This window comes from Elephas maximus, chromosome 2 (genome assembly GCF_024166365.1).
Source record: "Elephas maximus indicus isolate mEleMax1 chromosome 2, mEleMax1 primary haplotype, whole genome shotgun sequence".
In the NCBI taxonomy this organism is placed as follows: Eukaryota; Metazoa; Chordata; class Mammalia; order Proboscidea; family Elephantidae; genus Elephas; species Elephas maximus.
In genome coordinates this window covers 235,415,818-235,437,530 of record NC_064820.1, presented here as the reverse complement: position 1 = coordinate 235,437,530, position 21,713 = coordinate 235,415,818, and the positions used below count along the sequence as shown (strand labels likewise).

Sequence of the window (21,713 nt, the reverse complement as noted above, 5' to 3'; positions counted from 1 at the left end):
TATCATCGACAGTGGCATATTACAACCGCCTATTATTACTGCAGAACTATTTAGTTCTGTAAAAGTTTGCTTTATAAATTTTGGGGCTCTGATGTTGGGTGCATAAATCTTGATAATTGTTATGTCTTCTTGGTGAATTGACCCTTGTATCATTGTATAGTGCTCTTCCTTGTCCTTTATAATAGATTTTGACTTAAAGTATATTTTGTGAGGTATTAATATTGTCACTTCTCTCTTTTGATTGCTATTTTCTTGGCATTTTTTTTTCCATCCTTTCAGATTTAACCTATTCATGCCTTTGTCCCTAATGGATGTCTCTTTTAGGCATCATATTGATGAGTCAGTTTTTTTTTTTAAATCCATTCTGCCATGCTCTTTCTTAACTAGTGCATTTAATCAATTTACATTGAGTATGCTTATCGATAGGGATGAATTTGCTGTAGCCATTTTATTATACTATTTTGTGTATTATTGGTTTCTTTACCTTCTTTTTTTTTTTTTTTTACTTTCGGTGCCAAGTTCTTTGTGTATAGATTTTCTGTTTCTTTCATTTGTTACTGTTGATTTTTTATTGGCTATGTCTTTTTGTGTTTTTCTCCTACGTTTTGGTGAGGTTTACATTTAACATCTTACAACAGCCTGTTTTACCTTGAAATTACCTTAACTTCCTCATCAGTTCTATAACTGCACCAGTCATTCCACCTTTTGTTTGGATGTTGCTGTCAGTTTCAGCTTTGCATCTCAGATTCCCTGCAGTCGCCGTTTAATTTCATTTTACTGCCGTGATGTCTTCATACGTCTTGGAGTCAGAGTGATGCTGTCGTGTACCTTTACCTTAGGTTGTTGTGTGTTTGCTGGAGCCATCTTTTCCTGTCTCCTCATGTGATTTGCAATTGATTGCTGTCCTTGAAGCATTAAAGGTTTTATTATATATAGATAGGTACATAGATAGATATGTATCATACGTATGTTTATTTGACTTTGTTGTTTGTTTCACTGGTTTAATGTATCTGGAGCTTGGCCGCTTCTTCTTCCCTTGAGTTGCTTCCTTTTTATTTGTATTGTTTTAATTGTTGTTGCTTTGTATTCCTAGTCTATGTATGGCTTTGGTGCTATCCGTTGGCTGGGTGTGCTTTCCTCTCACTTATGAGTATGGTGTGTTGCACACAGCTGGGGATGCTATGTTGTTAGGCAAGTATGTCTTCCCTTAGACGACAGCGTGGAGGTACGAGAGCAGGTCCCTTTCCTGATGTGAGGCACTAGGGGTCAGGTGGTCAGGATCCCTTCACAGCTCATGAGGGATTACTTGTTCTCTCCACTTTGGCACGAATGGTGTGTCTCCTTGAGAACAGGATGAGCCCTGGGCAGGGGCAGAGGAATGGGGGCAAGGACCTGTGCGGGCAGGCCAAACAGGGGTGTATACCAATCTAGTAGAAGCATATAGGGGGTGGGTCGGTGGGGTATGCAAAAGAAGATGGGAAGGGGTGGGGGCAAAGGGCACCAGGACCATGTGGCCGGGCCAAGCAGGGGTGGGGAGGCTGGTGGGAGAGACATGGAGACTCAGGCAGGGGGAAAATTGCTCAAAGGGAGAGAAGGGCAATGGCTGGAGGTCATTTGGGGAGGGTGTTGCTAGTTGTTACTCTGTGGATTACTATTCAAAGGGCATCTCCAGCAAAAATGGATGGGCACCTCTGCTGACCAGCAATACCAGCCTGAGTTCCTAGTTCCCTCCTTCCTCTGTATTCACCAGGGACACTGGATCTCTCCTTCTCCCTCGTGTTGTTTCCCTTTGCCCCCTGCAGATATGCTCTCCCTGTCCTACCTATTCCTTGTCCTGGGGCTCCAATGATTCAGACTACTGCAGTTTGCTCCAGTAGCACTTACTTGTATTTCCCTAACGTTAAAGTTATGGCGCTCCTGTGCATTGGCCTCTTGGGCTTTGTTGGCCCCAGGACAAGTTCTGCTTACCTGCTTACCTTGTTTCCTTCCAAGTTAGTAAATGTCTCTGACTCTGGGAAGTTGTCTGTCTGGGATTCTTACCTGGGGACGATGAACGCTGCCATCCTAAAATGGCCACCCTGTGCCAAATCGGCAGGCAGGTCACATAGGATGCATGATTCTCTGCATTCCCACTGGTTTCTATCCCTCCTTCCGACTGTCGTTCCATCTGATTGTTCAGCCCTCCGTTTCATGTTCCAGAGTCCAAAGTTATTTTTGTCTCTTTTGCTTAGTTTTTCAAGTCTTTGTTGTAGGGGGATGTTATGGTGCATCTAGCTGAGCTGTTATGCTTAACCAAAACTTCCACAATATTTGAAATTTAAAAGGCAATTCATAAGTGTAGAGTCATATGAAATGGGCAGGAAGGGATATTCTTTGACTCCAGAGATAGATACTGAGAACAGACAGGGGATCGTGTAGTTTGTTGCAACTTAGTTTATAAATCAAGAGATCGGTAACAGGAGCACCAGAAAATCAAAGAACACTGATTGCTAATAAACTCTGGGTTAGTTTATGTATAGGCTTAGGAATACTACTTTCTGGTGCTTTGTACTGATATTAGCCCTTTATCGAAAGATAAATTCAATCTAGATAATGCTTTTTTACTGCATGCCAATTAATGTTTTTATGATGAAGAGATTCCTGAATCTGTCATCTCAAACAGTGTAGTATTAAAACCTCAGTAAAATGCTCACACATAATGAGCATTTGCTATGTGCAGGCAAATGATTCACATTGACCTTCAAACACCATCAGGCTAATGCTAAAGTAATACCTTTTTTAGAGAAGAAACTGAGGCGTAAAGAAAAAAAGCATTTTGGGGATGATTAGATATTGAAACATGCAATGGTTTATAGATCAAAAAGCAGGTAGAGTAGTAAAATTTATTAAATTGATCATTCTCCAAACTGAATTAAATTACTCCTTCATTTATGGGTCATAAACATGGCTGTTTTAATCAAATGATTAAGGTTTGTATTCTAGTATATTCTATTATCATAGTTTTTAGTTACTCTAAGTCTTAAATACCTATAATAGTTGTTTAAATAAAAGTTGTAAACATTGCCAAAGGTGAAGTTTATTTACATTGTCCAATTTGTTGTAGCTTAATGTCATTACACTTTGGGATCAACAACACTAGTCAAGTGCTTTTTTATTTTGAAAATTTGAGGTAGTTTTTTTTTTTTTTCAAAGGTGCAACAGCCCAAAGAAGTCTTCCTTTTCTTTTCCTTTTTTTTTCTTTTTAATTAAGGGGGACGGAGTGTGACATCCGTATACAGCTTCCCATGGTGTCAAAACAACATTGTAAAATTGAGATGCGACAGCAGGAGGTAAGTATTTTTTCTAAGTTGTTTTAACTTTTTTTGTTTTTACTTTTTACCTATTTATTAGTTGCATGTTTCTCCTTTTTCCACTTGTAGGCACTCCTGATTAATTTAAGTGATAGCATTCCTACGCAGTTAAATGGAGCCTATGTTAACCATCCCGTAGTACTAAAAAACGGAGATATAATAACAATTGTCGATCGATCTTTCAGGTAGGTAAAACTAATTGGGTTTACAATTAACAGCACATTCTGATTAATCATCAACTAGTTGCAAAGTTCAACTGTGATCTTTCTTTAATGCTGATGATTGTCAGAGTGTTTCTTATTGTCATTCTCAACAATTTCTTAATCTATGGCATACGGATTTAGGAGGTGTGAAAATTGAGCCTTAAATGTGATCTTAATTCAAGGATTTGAGCACACAGGTCTATGCCAAAGAAGGGCAATCTGGTCCTTAGGGAGCTTGTTATTTATTTGAAAAGACTGACTGGATGTGAAGCTCTATGAGTCTTTTTGTGTCTTGATAGTAAAATACATGCATAGGAGAGGGCACAAAACAAACTGTATAGCTCAGTTTTCATGAAGTGAGCACCCAAGTGATCATCACTCATCATGAAATAGAGGAGTTCCAGAAGCTTCTTTCATTGTGTATTCTAATCTCTACTTCTTCCCTTCGCCAAGTAAACCACCATTATGGTTTACGAAGTCATAAAAGTTTTTGGTCCTTTACTACCTGAGCATGCATCTCTAAATATCACAGTTTGTCACTCTTTATTAAACTCCATCTAAATGAAATAATATATTTCATGTGTTCTATGTGTTTGAAAAGAATTTGTATCGTACAGTTATCGTGTGTTTGAAAAGAATGTGTATTGTACAGTTATTGTCTGTAGTGTCCTATCCACATAAGTCCATTACATTCAAACCTTCTATTTTACTCTTTTTCCTCATGTTTATTAATTACTCTCAAAGGAATGTTGAAATCTCCTACTATGGTTGCTACTTTGTTAATGCCAAAATTCTTCACCTTTCATTTCCTTGGGCATAATAAACTTAGTTATTTTAAAGACTGCACCATATTACACTACCTGGATCCTAATGTTTCTTTAGTCTATTGTTTATACCTCCAGAGACAAAACAGTCCCAAAGCTGGTCTATATTACCAAACTTTCCATTACAGACACACCAAATATATAGGGTGCAACTGTCTTAATCTACAAATCTACCTGTATCTGTGGTCGAATATCTGCCTTTCCTCTTAAAATGAATTATCTAGGTGCCTTTCTTAAGACAACCTTCCCCTTATTTGTAGATCGGTTCTCTTTGCCTACTGAGATCCTCACTCTTGGAGGAGAAAAAACACAACTCTAGTGATTTTTCCATGTACTGGGTCTGTTCCAATGTTGTTCAGACAGATTATAGCCCTCGTTCCCTAGAGCCTATATTCAGTCCGAGAGTGTCCAAGTCATGATTTCCTTTTATGGAAAACTCCATAAAATAGTTTATTAAGATAACCATCACACTGCCAAGTCCAACAGTTAATTTTACATTCTCATCTTGACTACGTCTAACTCAATTGGTTACTTCTTTCTTTTGAAACTCTTCCTTTGACTCTCACACTCTGTGATTCCCCCATTACTGGCTATTCCCTAGCTGTTTCCTTCTTTTAGTGCTTCGAAGCTCAGTTCTTGCATCTCTTCTGCTTTCTTTCACAGTCTTTTCTCATGTGATCTCAGTCTCTCAGCAGCACTCTGAACTTCAACCGCCATCTCCAATGTTACATCAAGATGCCTAAGGGGCATGTGAAATATGTAGTCAAAAACCAAAGTCCTGATATCTTCTGTCTCCTGCAATGTTCCCCATATCAGCAAAAGGGCAATTCAATTTTTATTTAAAACCCATAAAGCCATTCTCTTCTTGTCTCATATGTAACATTTTTCACGAAGTGCTAAAGGCTCTACCTCAAAGTATATCTGGAAATAGACCACCATTCATATCCTACATTTCTACCCTCAAACAGGTATCTCCATCTCCAAGCTCCTTAGAATTGTTTCTCTGCTTCTGCCCACACAACCAGAATTATCCTTCTAGATGCAAGTCACATGATTCCTATACCTCTAATTGCTTCCCATCTCACTTAGAGTAAAATCCCATCTCTTTTCCATGCCTTAGGATTCTGGATCAGTTGCCTCCTGCTGACCTCCTTGACCACATCCTTTTTTTCCCCCTTTACAGTAGCCACCAGTCTTGCTTTTTACCTTCCAAACTAGAAGTAACACGATTATAGTTGCTCTTAATCTCTACTAGATTCACCCACTGATGGTGCCGAGGATATTGTTGAATCATACCCAGTCTAATCAGTGTTCAGAGATTACTCTGGGTCCCCATCCTCTGACAAGGGTGTTCCAAAAGAGACATGAGGCAATGTAGATCTAAGTGTTTATTGTAAACACACTAACTACATTTGCTTCCGTCAACAAGGTAATATCTGGAACAAAGTCTTAAGTTTGTTCCTTGACCTTGACACTAACCAGATATGGAAATTTTAACCACAGGACATAACATTTTCATCTGAGGCTCAGTCTGTCATTCTTTGCACTCCAGGTTTGAATGTGGACATGTTCCTGGAGGAAGCAACACAACTGAATATCTGGAACAAAAATGTAAAGAGGTGATGGAAAAGATCATCAAGGTTTGGACTTTGATTCCTTTGCATGACGATATAAAATCCTTTATATGTACTTTAAGGAAAGATTTCTCGCTTTAAGTCAGTGACAGGGAGTTGGCTCATTGGTTATAATATGAGAATATGACTATGGTATTAAAATCAAATTTAATTTAAGCATATTAAAATAATCTAAAACTATAAGACCAAAAAACCAAACAAACAAACAAAAAAAAAAACCCTGTTGCCATCGTGTCGATTCTGACTCAGCAATCCCATAGGACAGAGTAGAACTCCTCATAGGTTTTCCGAGGCAGTAATCTTTACAGAAGCAGAGTGCTACATCTTCCTCTCGAGCAGCAGCTGGTAGGTTCAACCTGCCGAGCTTTTGGTTACTAGCTGTCTTAGTTATCTAGTGCTGCTTTAACAGAAATACCACAAGTGGATACCTTTAACAAAGAGAAGTTTATTTTCTCACAGTAAAGTAGGCTAAAAGTATAAATTCAGGGTGTGGGTTCCAGGAGAAGGCTTTCTGTCTGTTGGCCTTATCATCCTTCCTTCCCCGAGACTAAGAGCTTCTTTGTGCAGGGACCCCGCGTCCAAAGGACCAGCTCTTCTCCTGGCACTGCTTTCTTGGTGGTATGAGATTCCTAACTCTCTGCTTGCTTCCCTTTCATCTCTTGTAAAATAAAGGTGGTACAGGCCACACCCCAGGAAAACTGCCTTTACATTGAATCAGGGATGTGACCTTAGTTAGGGTGTTACAGTCCCAACCTAATCCTCTTGAAGAGAAAATTACAGTCACAAAATGGAGGACAAACACACAATACTGGGAATCATGCCCCAGCCAAATTGATACACACCTTTTTGGGGTGATGTAATTCAATGCATGACACCAGCCCAGTGCTTAACCACTGCACTACCAGGGCTCCTTATCTATATATTTATTTTGAGTAATAAATACATATTTATTATTCAGAATAAGAGTACGAGTCAGCCTTACAATTTTGGTGTAAAAGACTCCTAGAGGATCCGCTGATACTATTGCTTGCAACCTATGGGTGGAACAACCTCAAAACATAAGACTCAAATTTCTGAAATTTTTTTTTTATCTTATTTTGTGACTCCTTTTGTCTCCCAGTCATTGCCCCCATCCATCTTTGTGTGTCTGAAGTCAATCACATTATGAAAATTCTGAGTGTCTAAGATGCTTCCCAGTTTTGATTGATAGGTGTCCTGTGAAACTGGAGGAGTAATACTATCCTTTCCCAAGTGAGACACTCTTTCATTACTTGAGTGTATCATTGGAGAACAGGTATTCTAAGTGGTGCATTTTATTAAAACACAATTCTAGGCCAATCCTTGCAATGTTCTGATTTTGTATGTTTAGGATTATTCCTGGTAATTTCTATTTTTCACATTTTAGGAAGCTTCCCAGCTAGTTCAATATGACCCAGTAAGAATCAACTGACTTAGGAGACATATCATAGGCGCACCTGATATGAGCAATGTTGTTATTGTTAGGTGCCATTGAGTCAGTTCTGACTCATTGCGACGCTGTTTTTTTTTTTTATACAACAGAAGGAAACATCGCCCAGTCCTGCACCATCCTCACAATTGTTGTTATGCTTAAGCCCATTGTTGCAGCCACTGTGTCAATCCTTCTCATTGAGAGTCTTCCTCTTTTTCGCTGACCCTCTACTTCAGGAAGCATGATTTCCTTCTCCAGGGACTGATCCCTTCTGACAACACATCCAAAGTATGTGAGATGTAGTCTTGCCATCCTTGCTTCTAAGGAGCATTCTGGTCGTACTTTTTCCAAGACAGATTTGTTCATTCTTTTGGCAGTCCATGGTATATTTAATATTCTCTTCCAACACCACAATGCAAAGGCATCAATTTTTCTTATGTTTTTTCCTTATTCATCGTCCAGCTTTCACATATTTAGGAGGTGATTGGAAATGCCATGGCTTGGATCAGGTGCACCTTAGTCTTCAAGGTGACATCTTTGCTTTTCTACACTTGAAAGAGATCTTTTGCAGCAGATTTGCCCAGTGCAATGCGTCTTTTGATTTCCTGACTGTTGCTTGCATGGGTGTTGATTGTGAACACAAGTAAAATGAAGTTATTTACAAATTCAATCTTTTCCCCGTTTATCATGATGTTGCTTACTGGTCCAGTTTTGAGGATTTTTGTTTTCTTTATGTGGAGGTGTAATCCATACTGAAGGCTATGGTCTTTGATCTTCATCAATAAGTGCTCTAAGTCATCTTCATTTTCAGCAAGCAAGTTTGTGTCATCTGCATAATGCAGGTTGTTAATGAGTCTTCCTCGAATCTTGATGCCCCATTCTTATTCATATGGTCCAGCTTCTTGGATTATTTGTTCAACATACAGATTGAATAAAAAAAAAAAAAATTTTTTTTTTTACAGATTGAATAGGTATGGTGAAATCATACAACCCTGACACACACCTTTCCTGACTTTAAACCACAAAGTATTCCCTTGTTCTGTTCGAACGACTGCCTCTTGATCTACGTACAGGATCTGCATCAGCACAATTAAGTGTTCTGGAATTTCCATTCTTCACAATGTTATCCATAATTTGTTATAATCCACACAGTTGAATGCCTTTGCATAGCCAATAAAACACAGGTAAACATCTTTCTGGTATTCTCTGCTTTCAGCCAGGATCCATCTGACATCAGCAGTGATATCCCTGGTTCTGTGTGCTCTTCTGAATCCAGCTTGTATTTCTGGCAGTTACCTGTCGATATACTGCTGCAGCCACTTTTGAATGATCTTCAGCAAAAATTTACTTGTGCGTGATATTAATGATAGTGTTTGATAATTTCCACATTCAGTTGGATCACCTTTCTTGGGAATAGGCATAAATATAGATCTCTTTCAGTTGGTTGGCCAGGTAGCTATCTTCCAAATTTCTTGGCATAGATGAGTGAGCACTTCCAGTGCTGTGTCCATTTGTTGAAATATCTCAGTTGGTATTCCATCAATTCCTAGAGCCTTGTCTTCTGCCAGTGCCTTCAGTGCCGCTTGGACTTCTTCCTGGTTCCTGCTCATATGGTACCTTCTGGAATGGTTTAATGTCGACCAATTCTTTTTGGTAGAGTGACTCTGTAATCCTTCCATTTTCTTTTGATGCTTCCTACATCGTTTAATATTTTCCCCCATAGAATCCATTAATATTTCAACTCAAGGCTGAATTTTGACTTCAGTTCTTTCAGTTTGAGATATGCTGAGTGTGTTGTTCTGCCCGTTTGGTTTTCCATCTCCAGGTCTTTGCACATGTCATCATAATACTTTAGTTTTCTTCTCGAGCCACCCTTTGAAATCTTCTCTTCAAGTCTTTTACTTCATCATTTCTTCCTTTCTCTTTAGCTACTCGGTGTTCCAAAACAAGTTTCAGAGTCTCTTCTGACATTCATTTAGGTCTTTTCTTTCTTTCCTGTCTTTTTAATGACCTCTTGCTTTCTTGATGTATGATGTCCTCGATGTCATTCCACAACTCGTCTGGTCTTCGATCATTACTGTTCAACTTGTCAAATCTATTTTTGAGACGGTCTCTAAATTCAAGTGAGATGTACTCAAGCTTGTACATTGGCTCTCATCAACTTGTTCTAATTTTCTTCAGTTTCAACTTGAAGTTGCATATGAGCAATTGATAATCTGATTCACACTTGGCCCCTGGCCTTCTTCCGTCTGATGATATTGAGCTTTTACATCGTCTCTTCCCACATATGTAGTCAATTTGATTCCTGTCTATCCCATATGAGGGGGTCCACGTGTATAAAAAAAAAAAATTTTTTTTCTTAGCCACCTTTTATGTTGGTGAAGAAAGGTACTTGCCATGAAGAAGTCATTCTTGAAAAATTCTATCATGCAATCCCATGCATTATTTCTATCACCCACTACCGATCCTTGTTTCCAAGTTTCGCGTTCCAATCTCCAATAATTATCAATGCATCCTGATTGCTTGTTGGATCAATTTCAGACTGCAGAAGTTGGTGAAAATCTTCAATTTCTTCATCTTTGGCCTTAGTGGTTAGTGTGTAAATTTGAATAATAGTCATATTAACTGGCCTTCCTTATAAGCATATGGATATTATCCTATGACTGACAGCGTAGTACTTCAGCATAGATCTTGAAATTTTTTTTTGATGATGAATGCAATGCCATTCGTCTTCAAGCTGTCATTCCTGGCATAGTAAACCAGTTGTTCTTCGGATTCAAAATAGCCAACACTAGCCCATTTCAGCTCACTAATGCCTAGGATATCGATGGTTATGTGTTCCTTTTCATTTTTGATGGCTTCCAATTTTTCTAGATTCATACTTCATACATTCCACGTTCCAATTATTAATGGATGTTTGCAACTGCTCCTCATTTTGAGTCATACCCCAGCAGCAAATGAAGATCCCTAAAGCTTGACTCCATCCACGTCATTAAGGTCGACTCTACTGTGAGGAGGCAGGTCTTTCCCAGTCGTCTTTTGAGTGACATCCAACCTGAGGGGCCCATCTTCTGGCACTATATCAAGCAACGTTCTGCTGCTATTCATAAGTTTTTCACTGGCTAAATCTTTTCAGAAGTAGACTTCTGGGTCCTTCTTCCTAGTCTGTCTTAGTCTGGAAACTCAGCTGAAACCTGTCTCCCATGACTGACCCTGCTCATATTTGAATACCAATGGCAGAGCTTCCAGCATCACCGCACCATGCAGGCCCCACAGTACAACAAACTGACAGACACGTTGGGGGATATTAGCAATAGGAACTTTAATTTCAAGGTCTCCACTGTTGATAAGTATTGCTTCTTACCTAAGGCATAACCTTAATGATGAGACTGCTGCTCATCAGCTTCTGTGGGACAAAGGTAGTTTTTGAGGAATAGCAAACACTGCCCACCATCTTTCCTTATTTGTACGTATAAGGAAACTGTTATATATTCAACTGTGTCCCCCAGAAATGTGTGTCAAATTGTCTAGGCCTTCATTCCCAGTATTGTGTGATTGTCTGCCATCTAGTCATGTGAAGTGATTTTCCTATGTGTTGTAAATCCTACCTCTATGATATTAATGAGTTCTGATTAGCATTAGTTATGTTAATGGGGCAGGACTCAATCTACGAGATTAGATTATGTCCTAAATCAATCTCTTTTGAGATTTTAAAGAGAGCAGAGATACAGGGGGACCGTATACCATCAAGAAAGAAGAACAAGGAGAATAGTGCATCTCTGTATTGATGACAAGGACCTTCCCCAAGGCCAACAGAGAGAAAGCCTTCCCCTGGAGTTGACACACTGAATTCAGATTTCTAGCCTCCTAGATCATGAGAGAATAAATTTCTCTTTGTTAAAGCCATCCACTTGCAGCAGGTATATCTGTTATAACACTACTAGAGAACCAAGACAGAATTTGGTACTAAGAAAGTGGGGTGCTGCTCTAACAAATACCAAAATGTGGAAGCAGTTTTGAAAAGTGAATGGGGAGAGGCTGGAAGAGTTTTAAAGTGCCTAAAATTAAAAGCCTAGATTGCCTTGAAGAGACTGTTGGTGAAATTATGGACATCAAAGAAAATTATGTGAGGACCCAGAAGGAAGTGAGGAGGGCCATTACACTGGAGACAGCACAGAAGCAGCAGCAGAGAAATGGCATTAGCAGTACCTGGAGACCGGCGCAAGATGGCACTGGAGCTGACACATGGAGCAAGAGAGCAGAGTGCCTTTGCACAGGAAGATTCCTGGTGGACTGGGGTGCCTATGAGCACTTATTGGTGGAGCTAGGCTTGACAGCCCAAGGACCAAGAGAGCTGTGTGCCTCCTCGCAAAAGTTTTCTGGTGGAGTGGGGTGCCTCCAGGCACTTAACGGTGGAGCTAAAGAGCTTTGAAACACTGGCCCAAACAGGGCACATGCAAGCAGTGAAGCCAGAGGGGCAAAGAGGCCAAGGAACCAGTAAGCAGAAGCTGAAGAGACGGGGAACACAGGAAGCAGAACTGCCTCAGTCTCAAAGTTTAGAGACATGACTTCTAGGGTCTCAAAGAGTGGAGTCATCACTCAGATGGACTAGGAGAATGGGGCTGCCCACATGCAAGGGAGCAGTGTTGCCTTTCCACTGGGCCTGGAAGGTGGAGCTGAAGCCCAGAGCCCAAAGAGTGTGGCCAATACCAGAGTCTGGAGGGCAGGGCTAATGTTTAATTGGATCAGAAAACAGAGGATTACTTTCAAGCCTAGATTATTTTCAAGGCTAATGTAATGGATTCAGCTGACTTGCTTGGTGCCTGTTATCCTTTCTTTACCTCCAATTTCTCTCATGTGTAATGGAAATGCCTAGCTTGAGCCTGTTCCACAATTGTACTTTGGCAGCAGATAACTAGTAAACTAGATTTCACAGACGAAGAGAAATATTTTGGATTTTGGATGTGGACTTGATTTAAGACCTTTGTTACGATATGATGCGGTGAATGTGTTTTCCATGTGGCAAGGACATGAATTTTGGGGGGCCAATGGGTGGAATATTATGAATTGAACTCTGTTCCTCAAAAATGTGTGTCAGTCAGCAAAAGCAGTGCTCAGAGGTCAATTTATATCGATAAATGCACACATACATAATGAAAAGCCAAAACCAGAGAACTGTCCCTACAACTTGAACAAATAGAAAGGGAGCAACAAAAGAATCCATCAGGCACCAGAAGAAAACAAATAATAAAAATTAGAGCTGAACTAAATGAATTAGAGAACAGAAAAACAATTGAAAGAATTAATAAAGCCAAAAGCTGGTTCTTTGAAAAAATTAACAAAATTGATAAACGATTGGCCAGACTGACTAAAGAAATACAGGAAAGGAAACAAATAACCGGAATCAGAAATGAGATGGGCCATATCATAACAGACCCAACTGAAATTAAAAGAATCATATCAGATTATTATGAAAAATTGTACTCTAACAAATTTGAAAACGTAGAAGAAATGGATGAAATCCTAGAAAAATACTACCAACCTAAAATAACACAATCAGAAGTAGAACAACTATATAGACCCATAAAAAAAAAAGATTGAAAAGGTAATCAAAAAACTGCCAACAAAAAAAAGCCCTGGCCTGGACAGCTTCCCTGCAGAGTTCTACCAAACTTTCAGAGAACAGTTAACACAACTACTACTAAATGTATTTCAAAGCATAGAAAAGGACGGAATACTACCTAACTCATTCTATGAAGCCAGCATATCCCTGATACCAAGACCAGGTAAAGACACCCCCAAAAAAGAAAATTACAGACCTATATCCCTCATGAACATAGAAGCAAAAATCCTTAACAAAATTCTAGTCAATAGAAATCAACAACATATCAAAAAATTAATCCACCACGAACAAGTGGGATTTATACCAGGTATGTTTTTTTTTTTTATGCAAGGTTGGTTCAATATTAGAAAAACCATTCATGTAATCCACCATATAAATGAAACAAAAGACAAAAACCACATGATTTTATCAATTGATGCAGAAAAGGCATTTGACAAAGTCCAACACCCATTCATGATAAAAACTCTCAGCAAAATAGAAATTGAAGGAACATTCCTCAACATGATAAAGGGCATTTATACAAAGCCAACAGCCAGCATCATTCTAAATGGAGAGAGCCTGAAAGCATTTCCCTTGAGAACGGGAACCAAACAAGGATGCCCTTTATCACCGCTCTTATTCAACATTGTGCTGGAGGTCCTAGCCAGAGCAATTAGGCTAGACAAAGAAATAAAAGGCATCCAGATTGGCAAGGAAGAAGTAAAATTATCTCTATTTGTAGATGACATAATCTTATACACAGAAAACCCTAAGGAATCCTCAAGAAAACTACTGAAACTAATAGAAGAGTTTGGCAGAGTTTCAGGTTAGAAGATAAACATACAAAAATTACTTGGATTCCTCTACATCAACAAAAAGAACATCGAAGAGGAAATCACCAAATCAATACCATTCACAGTAGCCCCCAAGAAGATAAAATACTTAGGAATAAATCTTCCCAAAGATGTAAAAGACCTACACAAAGAAAACTACAAAGTACTAGTGCAAGAAACTAAAAGGGACCTACATAAGTGGAAAAACATACCTTGCTCATGGATAGGAAGACTTAACATAGTAAAAATGTCTATTCTACCAAAAGCCATCTATATATACAATGCACTTCCGATCCAAATTCCAATGACATTTTTTAATGTGATGGAGAAACAAATCACCAACTTCATACGGAAGGGAAAGAAGCCCTGGATAAGTAAAGCATTACTGAAAAAGAAGAAAGTGGGAGGCCTCACTCTACCTGATTTTAGAACCTATTATACAGCCACAGTGGTCAAAACAGCCTGGTACTGGTACAAGAACAGGCACATAGACCAATGGAACAGGACTGAGAACCCAGAAATAAATCCATCCACATATGAGCAGCTGATATTTGACAAAGGCCCAGTGTCAGTTAATTGCGGAGAAAACAGTCTTTTTAACAAATGGTGCTGGCATAACTGGATATCCATTTGCAAAAGAATGAAACAGGACCCATACCTCACACCATGCACAAAAACTAACTCCCAGTGGATCAAAGACCTAAACATAAAGACTAAAACAATAAAGATCATGGAAGAAAATATAGGGACAACATTAGGAACCCTAATACAAGGCATAAACAGAATACAAAACATTCCTAAAAATGTCGAAGAGAAACCAGATAACTGGGAGCTCCTAAAAATCAAACACCTATGCTCATCTAAAGACTTCACCAAAAGAGTAAAAAGACCACCTACAGATTGGGAAAGAATTTTCAGCTGTGACCTCTCCGACCAGCGCCTGATCTCTAAAATCTATATGATTCTGTTAAAACTCAACCACAAAAAGACAAACAACCCAATTAAAAATTGGGCAAAGGATATGAACACGCACTTCACTAAAGAGGATATTCAGGCGGCTAATAGATACATGAGAAAATGCTCTCAATTATTAGCCATTAGAGAAATGCAAATTAAAACTACGATGAGATTCCATCTCACTCCAACAAGGTTGGCATTAATCCAAAAAACACAAAATAATAAATGTTGGAGAGGCTGTGGAGAGATTGAACTCTTATGCACTGCTGGTGGGAATGTAAAATGGTATAACCACTTTGGAAATCTATCTGGCGTTTTCCTAAAAAGTTAGAAATAGAACTACCATACAACCCAGAAATCCCACTCCTCGGAATATACCCTAGAGAAATAAGAGCCTTCACACAAACAGATATATGCACACCCATGTTTATTGCAGCACTGTTTAGCAAAAAGCTGGAAGCAACCAAGGGGTCCATCAGTGGATGAATGGATAAATAAATCATGGTATATTCACACAATGGAATACTAGGCGTCGATAAAGAACGGTGACGAATCTGTGAAACATTTCATAACATGGAGGAACCTGGAAGGCATTATGCTGAGTGAAATTAGTCAGATGCAAAAGGACAAATATTGTATAAGACCAGTATTACAAGATCTTGAGAAATAGTTTAAACTGAGAAGAACACATCCTTTTGTGGTTATGAGAGGGGGGAGGGAGGGAGGGTGGGAGAGGGTTATTTACAGATTAGATAGTAGATTAGAACTACTTTAGGTGAAGGGAAGGACAACACTCAATACAGAGAAGGTCAGTGCAACTGGACTGGACCAAAAGCAAAGAAGTGTCCTGAATAAACTGAATGCGCTCTTGAAGGTCAGCGGAGCAAGGGTGGGGGTTTGGGGACTATGGCTTCAGGGGACTTCTAAGTCAATTGGCAAAATAAATTCTATTAAGAAAACATTCTGCATCCCAGTTTGAAGTGTGGCGTCTGGGGTCTTAAACGCTAACAAGTGGCCATCTAAGATGCAGCAATGAATCTCAACCCACCTGGATCAAAGGAGAATGAGGAACGCTAAGGTCACAAGGTAATTATGAGCCCAAGAGACAGAAAGGGCCACATGAACTACAGACTTACATCATCCTGAGACCAGAAGGACTAGATGGTGCCCAGCCACAACCGCAGACTGCCCTGACAGGGAGCACAACAGAGAACCCCTGAGGGAGCAGTAGAACAGTGGGATGCAGACCCCGAATTCTTATAAAAAGACCGGATTGAATGGTCTGACCAAGACTAGAAGAATCTCGGCGGTCATGGTCCGCAAACCTTCTGTTGGGCCAGGACAGGAACCATTCCCGAAGTCAACTCAGCAGACATGGATTGGACTGGACAATGGGTTGGAGAGAGATGCTGATGAGGAGTGAGCTAGTTGCATCAGGTGGACACTTGAGTCTATGTTGGCATCTCCTGTGTGGTGGGGAGATGGGAGGGTAGAGGGGGTTAGAAACCGGCAAAAAGTTCACGAAAGGAGAGACTGGAAGGAGGGAGTAAGCTGACTCATTAGGGGGAGAGTAAGTGGGAGTATGTAGTAAGGTGTATATAAGTTTATATGTGAGAGACTGACTTGATTTGTAAACTTTCACTTAAAGCACAATAAAAATTATTTTTAAAAAAATGTGTGTCAGCTTGGCAAGGCCATGATTCCCAGTATTATATGATTGTTCACCATTTTGACATCTGCTGTGATTTTCCTGTGTGTTGTAAATCCTACGTCTATGATGTTACTGGAAACCCTTGTGGCATAGTGTTTAAAAGTTGGGCTGTTTAGCAAAATGTCAGCAGTTCGAGTTCACCAGGTACTCCTTGGAAACCCTACTCTGTCCTACAGGGTCACTATGAGTCAGAATCAACTCGACGGCAACGGGTTTTTGTTATGATATTACCGAGCTGGGATTATCAACAGTTAAGTTAATGCAACAGGACAAAATCCACAAGATAAGTTGTGTCTTAAGCCAATCTCTTTTGAGATATAAAAGAGAGAAGCAAGCAGAGAGACAGAAGGTCCTCATACCACCAAGCAACAAAAGCCAGGAGAGTAGTGCATCCTTTGGACCCAGGGTCCCAGCTCCTCGACCTGGGAAGATTGATGACAAGGTCCTTGTCTAAGAGCAAACAGAGATAAAGCCTTCCCCTGGAGCTGGCACCCTGAATATGGACTTGTAGCCTCCTAGACTGTGAGAGAATAAATTTCTGTTTGTTAAAGCCATCCACTTTTCGTATTTCTGTTGTAGCAGCACTAGATAATCAAGAACAGAAACAAACCCAAAATTTAGCTGAATTGTGGGTAGAAGTGCCACCAGCTGGTGTGGATGAACTCTTTGTTACTGGTGTGCTATAAAATAAGTATTACAAGTGAGTACTGAGACAGTATTATAGCAAATTGACAGAGTAATTATTTGGCAATTGAGTATAATAATAAAAATGGGCTTCTATTGCCTCCTTTTAAATTTTTGGCAATTCATATGTATTTATTGTAAAATTATTAGTTCTCGTCATATTGGAAATAAAATACTGCTCACTCACATTGATAGTTTGAGAAGCCAAAAAATTTGAAATTGGATAAAGAAATACATTAAATTATTTGCTTTGGTAGATTTTTGAATTGCCCTCTGTAATAATTCAGATGATATAATTTTCCTCCTTTGAAACCCCATTAGATTTTAACATGTTTTTTAGGATATCCTTTAGTTGCTCCGTCTAACCCCCCTCAAAATTTACATATGCAAAAATGTGAAGGTACTATTTATGGGGTGTGCCAGGTAATGTTCCGGAATCTGACTCATATGTTCCACGATTGCAGTGCCTGGGGATACCCAGTTTTCACTCTTGCATTCATTTCTGGGAAGAAGCCCTGGTTGCACAGTGGTTAAGGCATTCGACTGCTAAACAAAAGGCTGGTGGTTCAAAACCACCAGAGGCTCCGTGGGAGAAAGGTGCGGCAGTTTGCTTACATAGAGATTACGACCTGCAGTCAGCTACAGGGTTGCTGCTGTGAGTCGGAATTGATGGGAGAGATTTTTTTTTGTTTTGGTTTCGGTTTCACTTCTGCACTTTCATATATACACACACTAAATGGACCTAAACTTATGGGTCCTATAGACAGTTACTGATAACCCTGATTATTAAGTTCTAATTCTGTGCCTATGCTGGGTGAACAGATAATTACTGTTGGTGATGATTAATTTTAGCTTTGCTTCTTTCATATATTGGAAGACATATTTAAGGAAGTTATGAAAATCTTTGAGGTTTTATTTAAATAATTTTAATCCTCAAGTTTGTTTTTCATTACACCATTGAATATTTAAAGTCAGCTAATAAATGCTTGTATTATTTCTCAAGTGAAGTTTCTAAAAGTCAATAGGAACAGTTTGGTAAAGAATATAATCAAAAGCAAGAACATTTTCATAATTATAACTTTCTGTATTTGGAAGAAATTTTTATCGCTGTTCTTATTTTGCCAATTCTCAGGAGCCACGAAGTTTACTTGTGCCTGCAAACTCTCCAGAACTGTCTGAAGAGAACAGTCCTACTGATACAAAAGTTCCACTGCACCAAGAAGATTTCATAAGGAAATTACTAATAAATATTGATCAAAAAGTTAACAGTGCTTCTCTGCAGAAGTCTGCAATGAGCTTGGGATCTCCTATTATCAGTGTAGCTGACGTTAGCAGCTCTTATGATTCTTCATCAGGCATTGGTAAGTTTACTTTACCTTAAATGTATTTTTCCCAAAATTTTACACATCTAATTTTTTTTTTTTTACCTTATATATAGAAAAAAAAATAGACGTGAATTAATAAAATACCTTAATTCATTCAGGACTGATTTGCTGCGTGGTAGACACTCTACTAGGCATCAAGGGTACATGATTCTTGTCTACAGTGATAGATTATTAGTGAAGACCTAGATAATTATAACCAGGTGTCACAGAGGAAGTGCAGGTGGTTAGGGAAGTAAACAGGAGGGAATGAATATCCAGGGAGATAAAAAAAAATAAAAAACAACCATTGCTCTAGAATCAATTCTCACTCATAGTGACCCTATAAGAAAGAGGAGAACTGCTCCATAGGGTTTCCAAGGCTGTACATTTTTTACAGAAGCAGACTCTGACATCTTTCTCCCACGGAGCTGATGGGGTGTTTGAACCACTGACCATTCAGTTAGCAGCCAAGCACTTAACCACTGTGCCACCTTTCCATCTCCTATGACCCTTTGCCGTCGATTCAATTCTGACTCATAGAGACCCTATAAGACAGTGTAGAACTGTTCTATAGGGTCTCCAAGGAGCTGCTTGTCTATTCGAACTTCGAACCTTTTTGGTTAGCAGCTGAGCTCTTAGCCACTAGGCTACCAGGGCTCTCTTTCATCTACACCAAAGCAGAAAGGAGACTGCAATATTTTATGCAAATAACAAATGCCTTCTATATTTCTTTGCCAAAGGCTCCCTCCCCTTGGGATGTATTTTCAGAAGCCCTGATATGCCATTTTTTCCACATGTTGCTGTAAAAAAATTAGCATAATGTGCTTATGAAAATACATTGCAGGGTAGGGAGAGGTTGGCAGACAAATATAGACCGTGGGTGTTATTTTCTTAAAAATATAGTAATTGCTTTTAAAAGGGGATATGAACTACAAAGCAACCTTATCATGGGAGTTTAATCCTAGGGATCAAGTCAAAAGAAATCCTTGGGAATCTTTGAATTTATGTGTGGCTCTCATGTTTTTTACATTGTATTCTCAGGCTACCCTACAAACAGTTTCTTGTAAAACAGTGAATTAGTATGGTATACCATGGATACTTTCAATTAAAATAGGAGATAAGACTTACACAGTGGTAACTGTGTGCTAGGCACTCTTCCACATGCTTTACGACTTGAAACTTTTTGATCCTTAGTGCAATAGGAATTATCATGTGGTAGGTAATGCATTTATCTCCATGTTACAAATGGGGACACTGACAAGGTCACACAGTAAGTGGCAGTGATATGACTTTGACAGTAGGCTTGGTAGCTCCTTGACATCTGCTGTATTTATCAGGGATAGTAACAATGGGCTCAAGCATAAACAAGGATGTGAGTGTGGAGCAGTACCCGACAGTGTTTCCTACTGTAATACACAAGGTTGCTATGAGTCGAAACTTTCTAGATTGGCACCTAACAACAGCAACAGCTTTTAGAAAGGAAAGATCTCCAGTGATCCTAGTGCAATGATCCCAGTATAAAGTCCTCTGGCTCCCCAGAGGGCTAGTATATGGGAGACATGTGTTTGTCTATCAGATAGACAAGTACATGTCAGTCAAAGTTTTCCTAGTAGTCTACAAACGGGAAGCATCACTTAGACAAGGGATTTATGCTGACCAGTCCTTCACACGGATCATGTGGTGGGGCTGAAGTTGTGGGAGGTGCCTGTCAGATTCATCTGGAGGACTTTTCACAGGTCATAAATTCTCAGGCCCGAAGGAGCCCTGCTTGCCCAGTGGTTAAAGGAGTTGGCTACTCATCAAAATATCAATCATTTGAACCCATCAGCTGCTCCTCAGGAAAAAGATATGGCAGTCTTTCTTTACATAAAGATTTCTGCCTTGGAAACAATATGGGGCATTTTCTACTCCGTCCTATAGACAGGATTACTACGAGTTGGAATCGACTCAATGGCAAAGGGTTTGGTTTTTTGGGTTTGGTTAGAGAGGATTGGGGTGAGGCCCAAATACATGTCTTTTTCAAAATCTCTCTGAGGTCACTGCTAAAGCAGGCATCTTCATCCTCCTCCTTCCTCCAAGGTGAAAACCACTGCTTTGGATTAATCAGTTTATTAAGCTATGTCTAGCTAGGATGTTTTGGTATTCTGCACGAAATCATTGTCCTGTCCAGTTGGGACTGAACTCTTAGTAGTTTGTCCTCAGATCCCTCGTGAACGCTTGAAGCAGTTTTACCTTCATCAACATTACTAAAGAGTGAAGCTGTGCTGTTGATTTTAGGTTTTAATAAATTTTAAATAGAATAGTTATAAATAGTATTTTATAATTTTTGTAATGTTTTAATTAGTACCATATACATGATTTTTTTGTAAGTAATCATGATAAAAATTGTTTTGGTACTTATTTTAAAATTTTTATTGTGTAAACAAGTAACAAAAAGCTCGTCATTTTAACCATTTCTAAGTACATACAATTCAGTGACATTAATGACATCCACCATATTGTGCTACCAATAATTAATAGTAATTTGGTATAAATTATAAGTTTATAATTGTAATTGTTATAAATTAAAGGAGCCCTGGTGGTGCTAACGGTTAAGCACTTGTCTGCTAACCAAAAGGTTGGTGATTCAAACCCACCTTGACTCTGTGGACAAAGATCTGGCAATCTGCTTCTGTAAATAAAGATTACAGCCAAGAAAACCCTATGGAGCAGTTATACTCTCTCACATGGTGTCACTGTGAGTTAAAATCGACCGGACATCATCTACCAACAAGTATGGATTTGTTTTTTTCATTGCATTTTCCATGCCTTTTTTTTTTTCCTTTATTATTTAAGAAGAAAAGAAGAAAGAACAAATACCTTTACAGAGAAAGAGGGTCTCCTTTGGTGGCACCCTTAGACCAGAAGTATTTGATAAACAAATGCCATCAAACATGCCTCTGAGAAGAGGAGAAACACCTAAGAAAAACAAATTTCTTGGGACCCAGCTTCCGTCTATTCTAAAGAAGACCGTTAAGGTAAATTTTCCTGTATTTTCACTCATATTTCATGTGTACATACTTGGTACAGGGTCTTTCCAAACTCCTGACACAGGAAGGGTT

At 39.1% G+C, this 21,713-nt stretch overlaps 1 protein-coding gene across 1 annotated transcript in view; it reads left to right on the top strand.

Annotated features, from left to right (window-relative positions):
* LOC126068652 (proliferation marker protein Ki-67-like) overlaps positions 1–21,713 on the top strand; it is a 251,704-nt gene that overhangs the window by 4,673 nt on the left and 225,318 nt on the right. Inside the window, exons 2-6 of the mRNA XM_049871407.1 lie at positions 3,251–3,329; positions 3,420–3,535; positions 5,930–6,017; positions 18,381–18,609; positions 21,448–21,629. Of these exons, the coding sequence (XP_049727364.1) occupies positions 3,251–3,329; positions 3,420–3,535; positions 5,930–6,017; positions 18,381–18,609; positions 21,448–21,629 (694 nt within the window). The remainder of the gene's footprint in view (positions 1–3,250; positions 3,330–3,419; positions 3,536–5,929; positions 6,018–18,380; positions 18,610–21,447; positions 21,630–21,713) is intronic.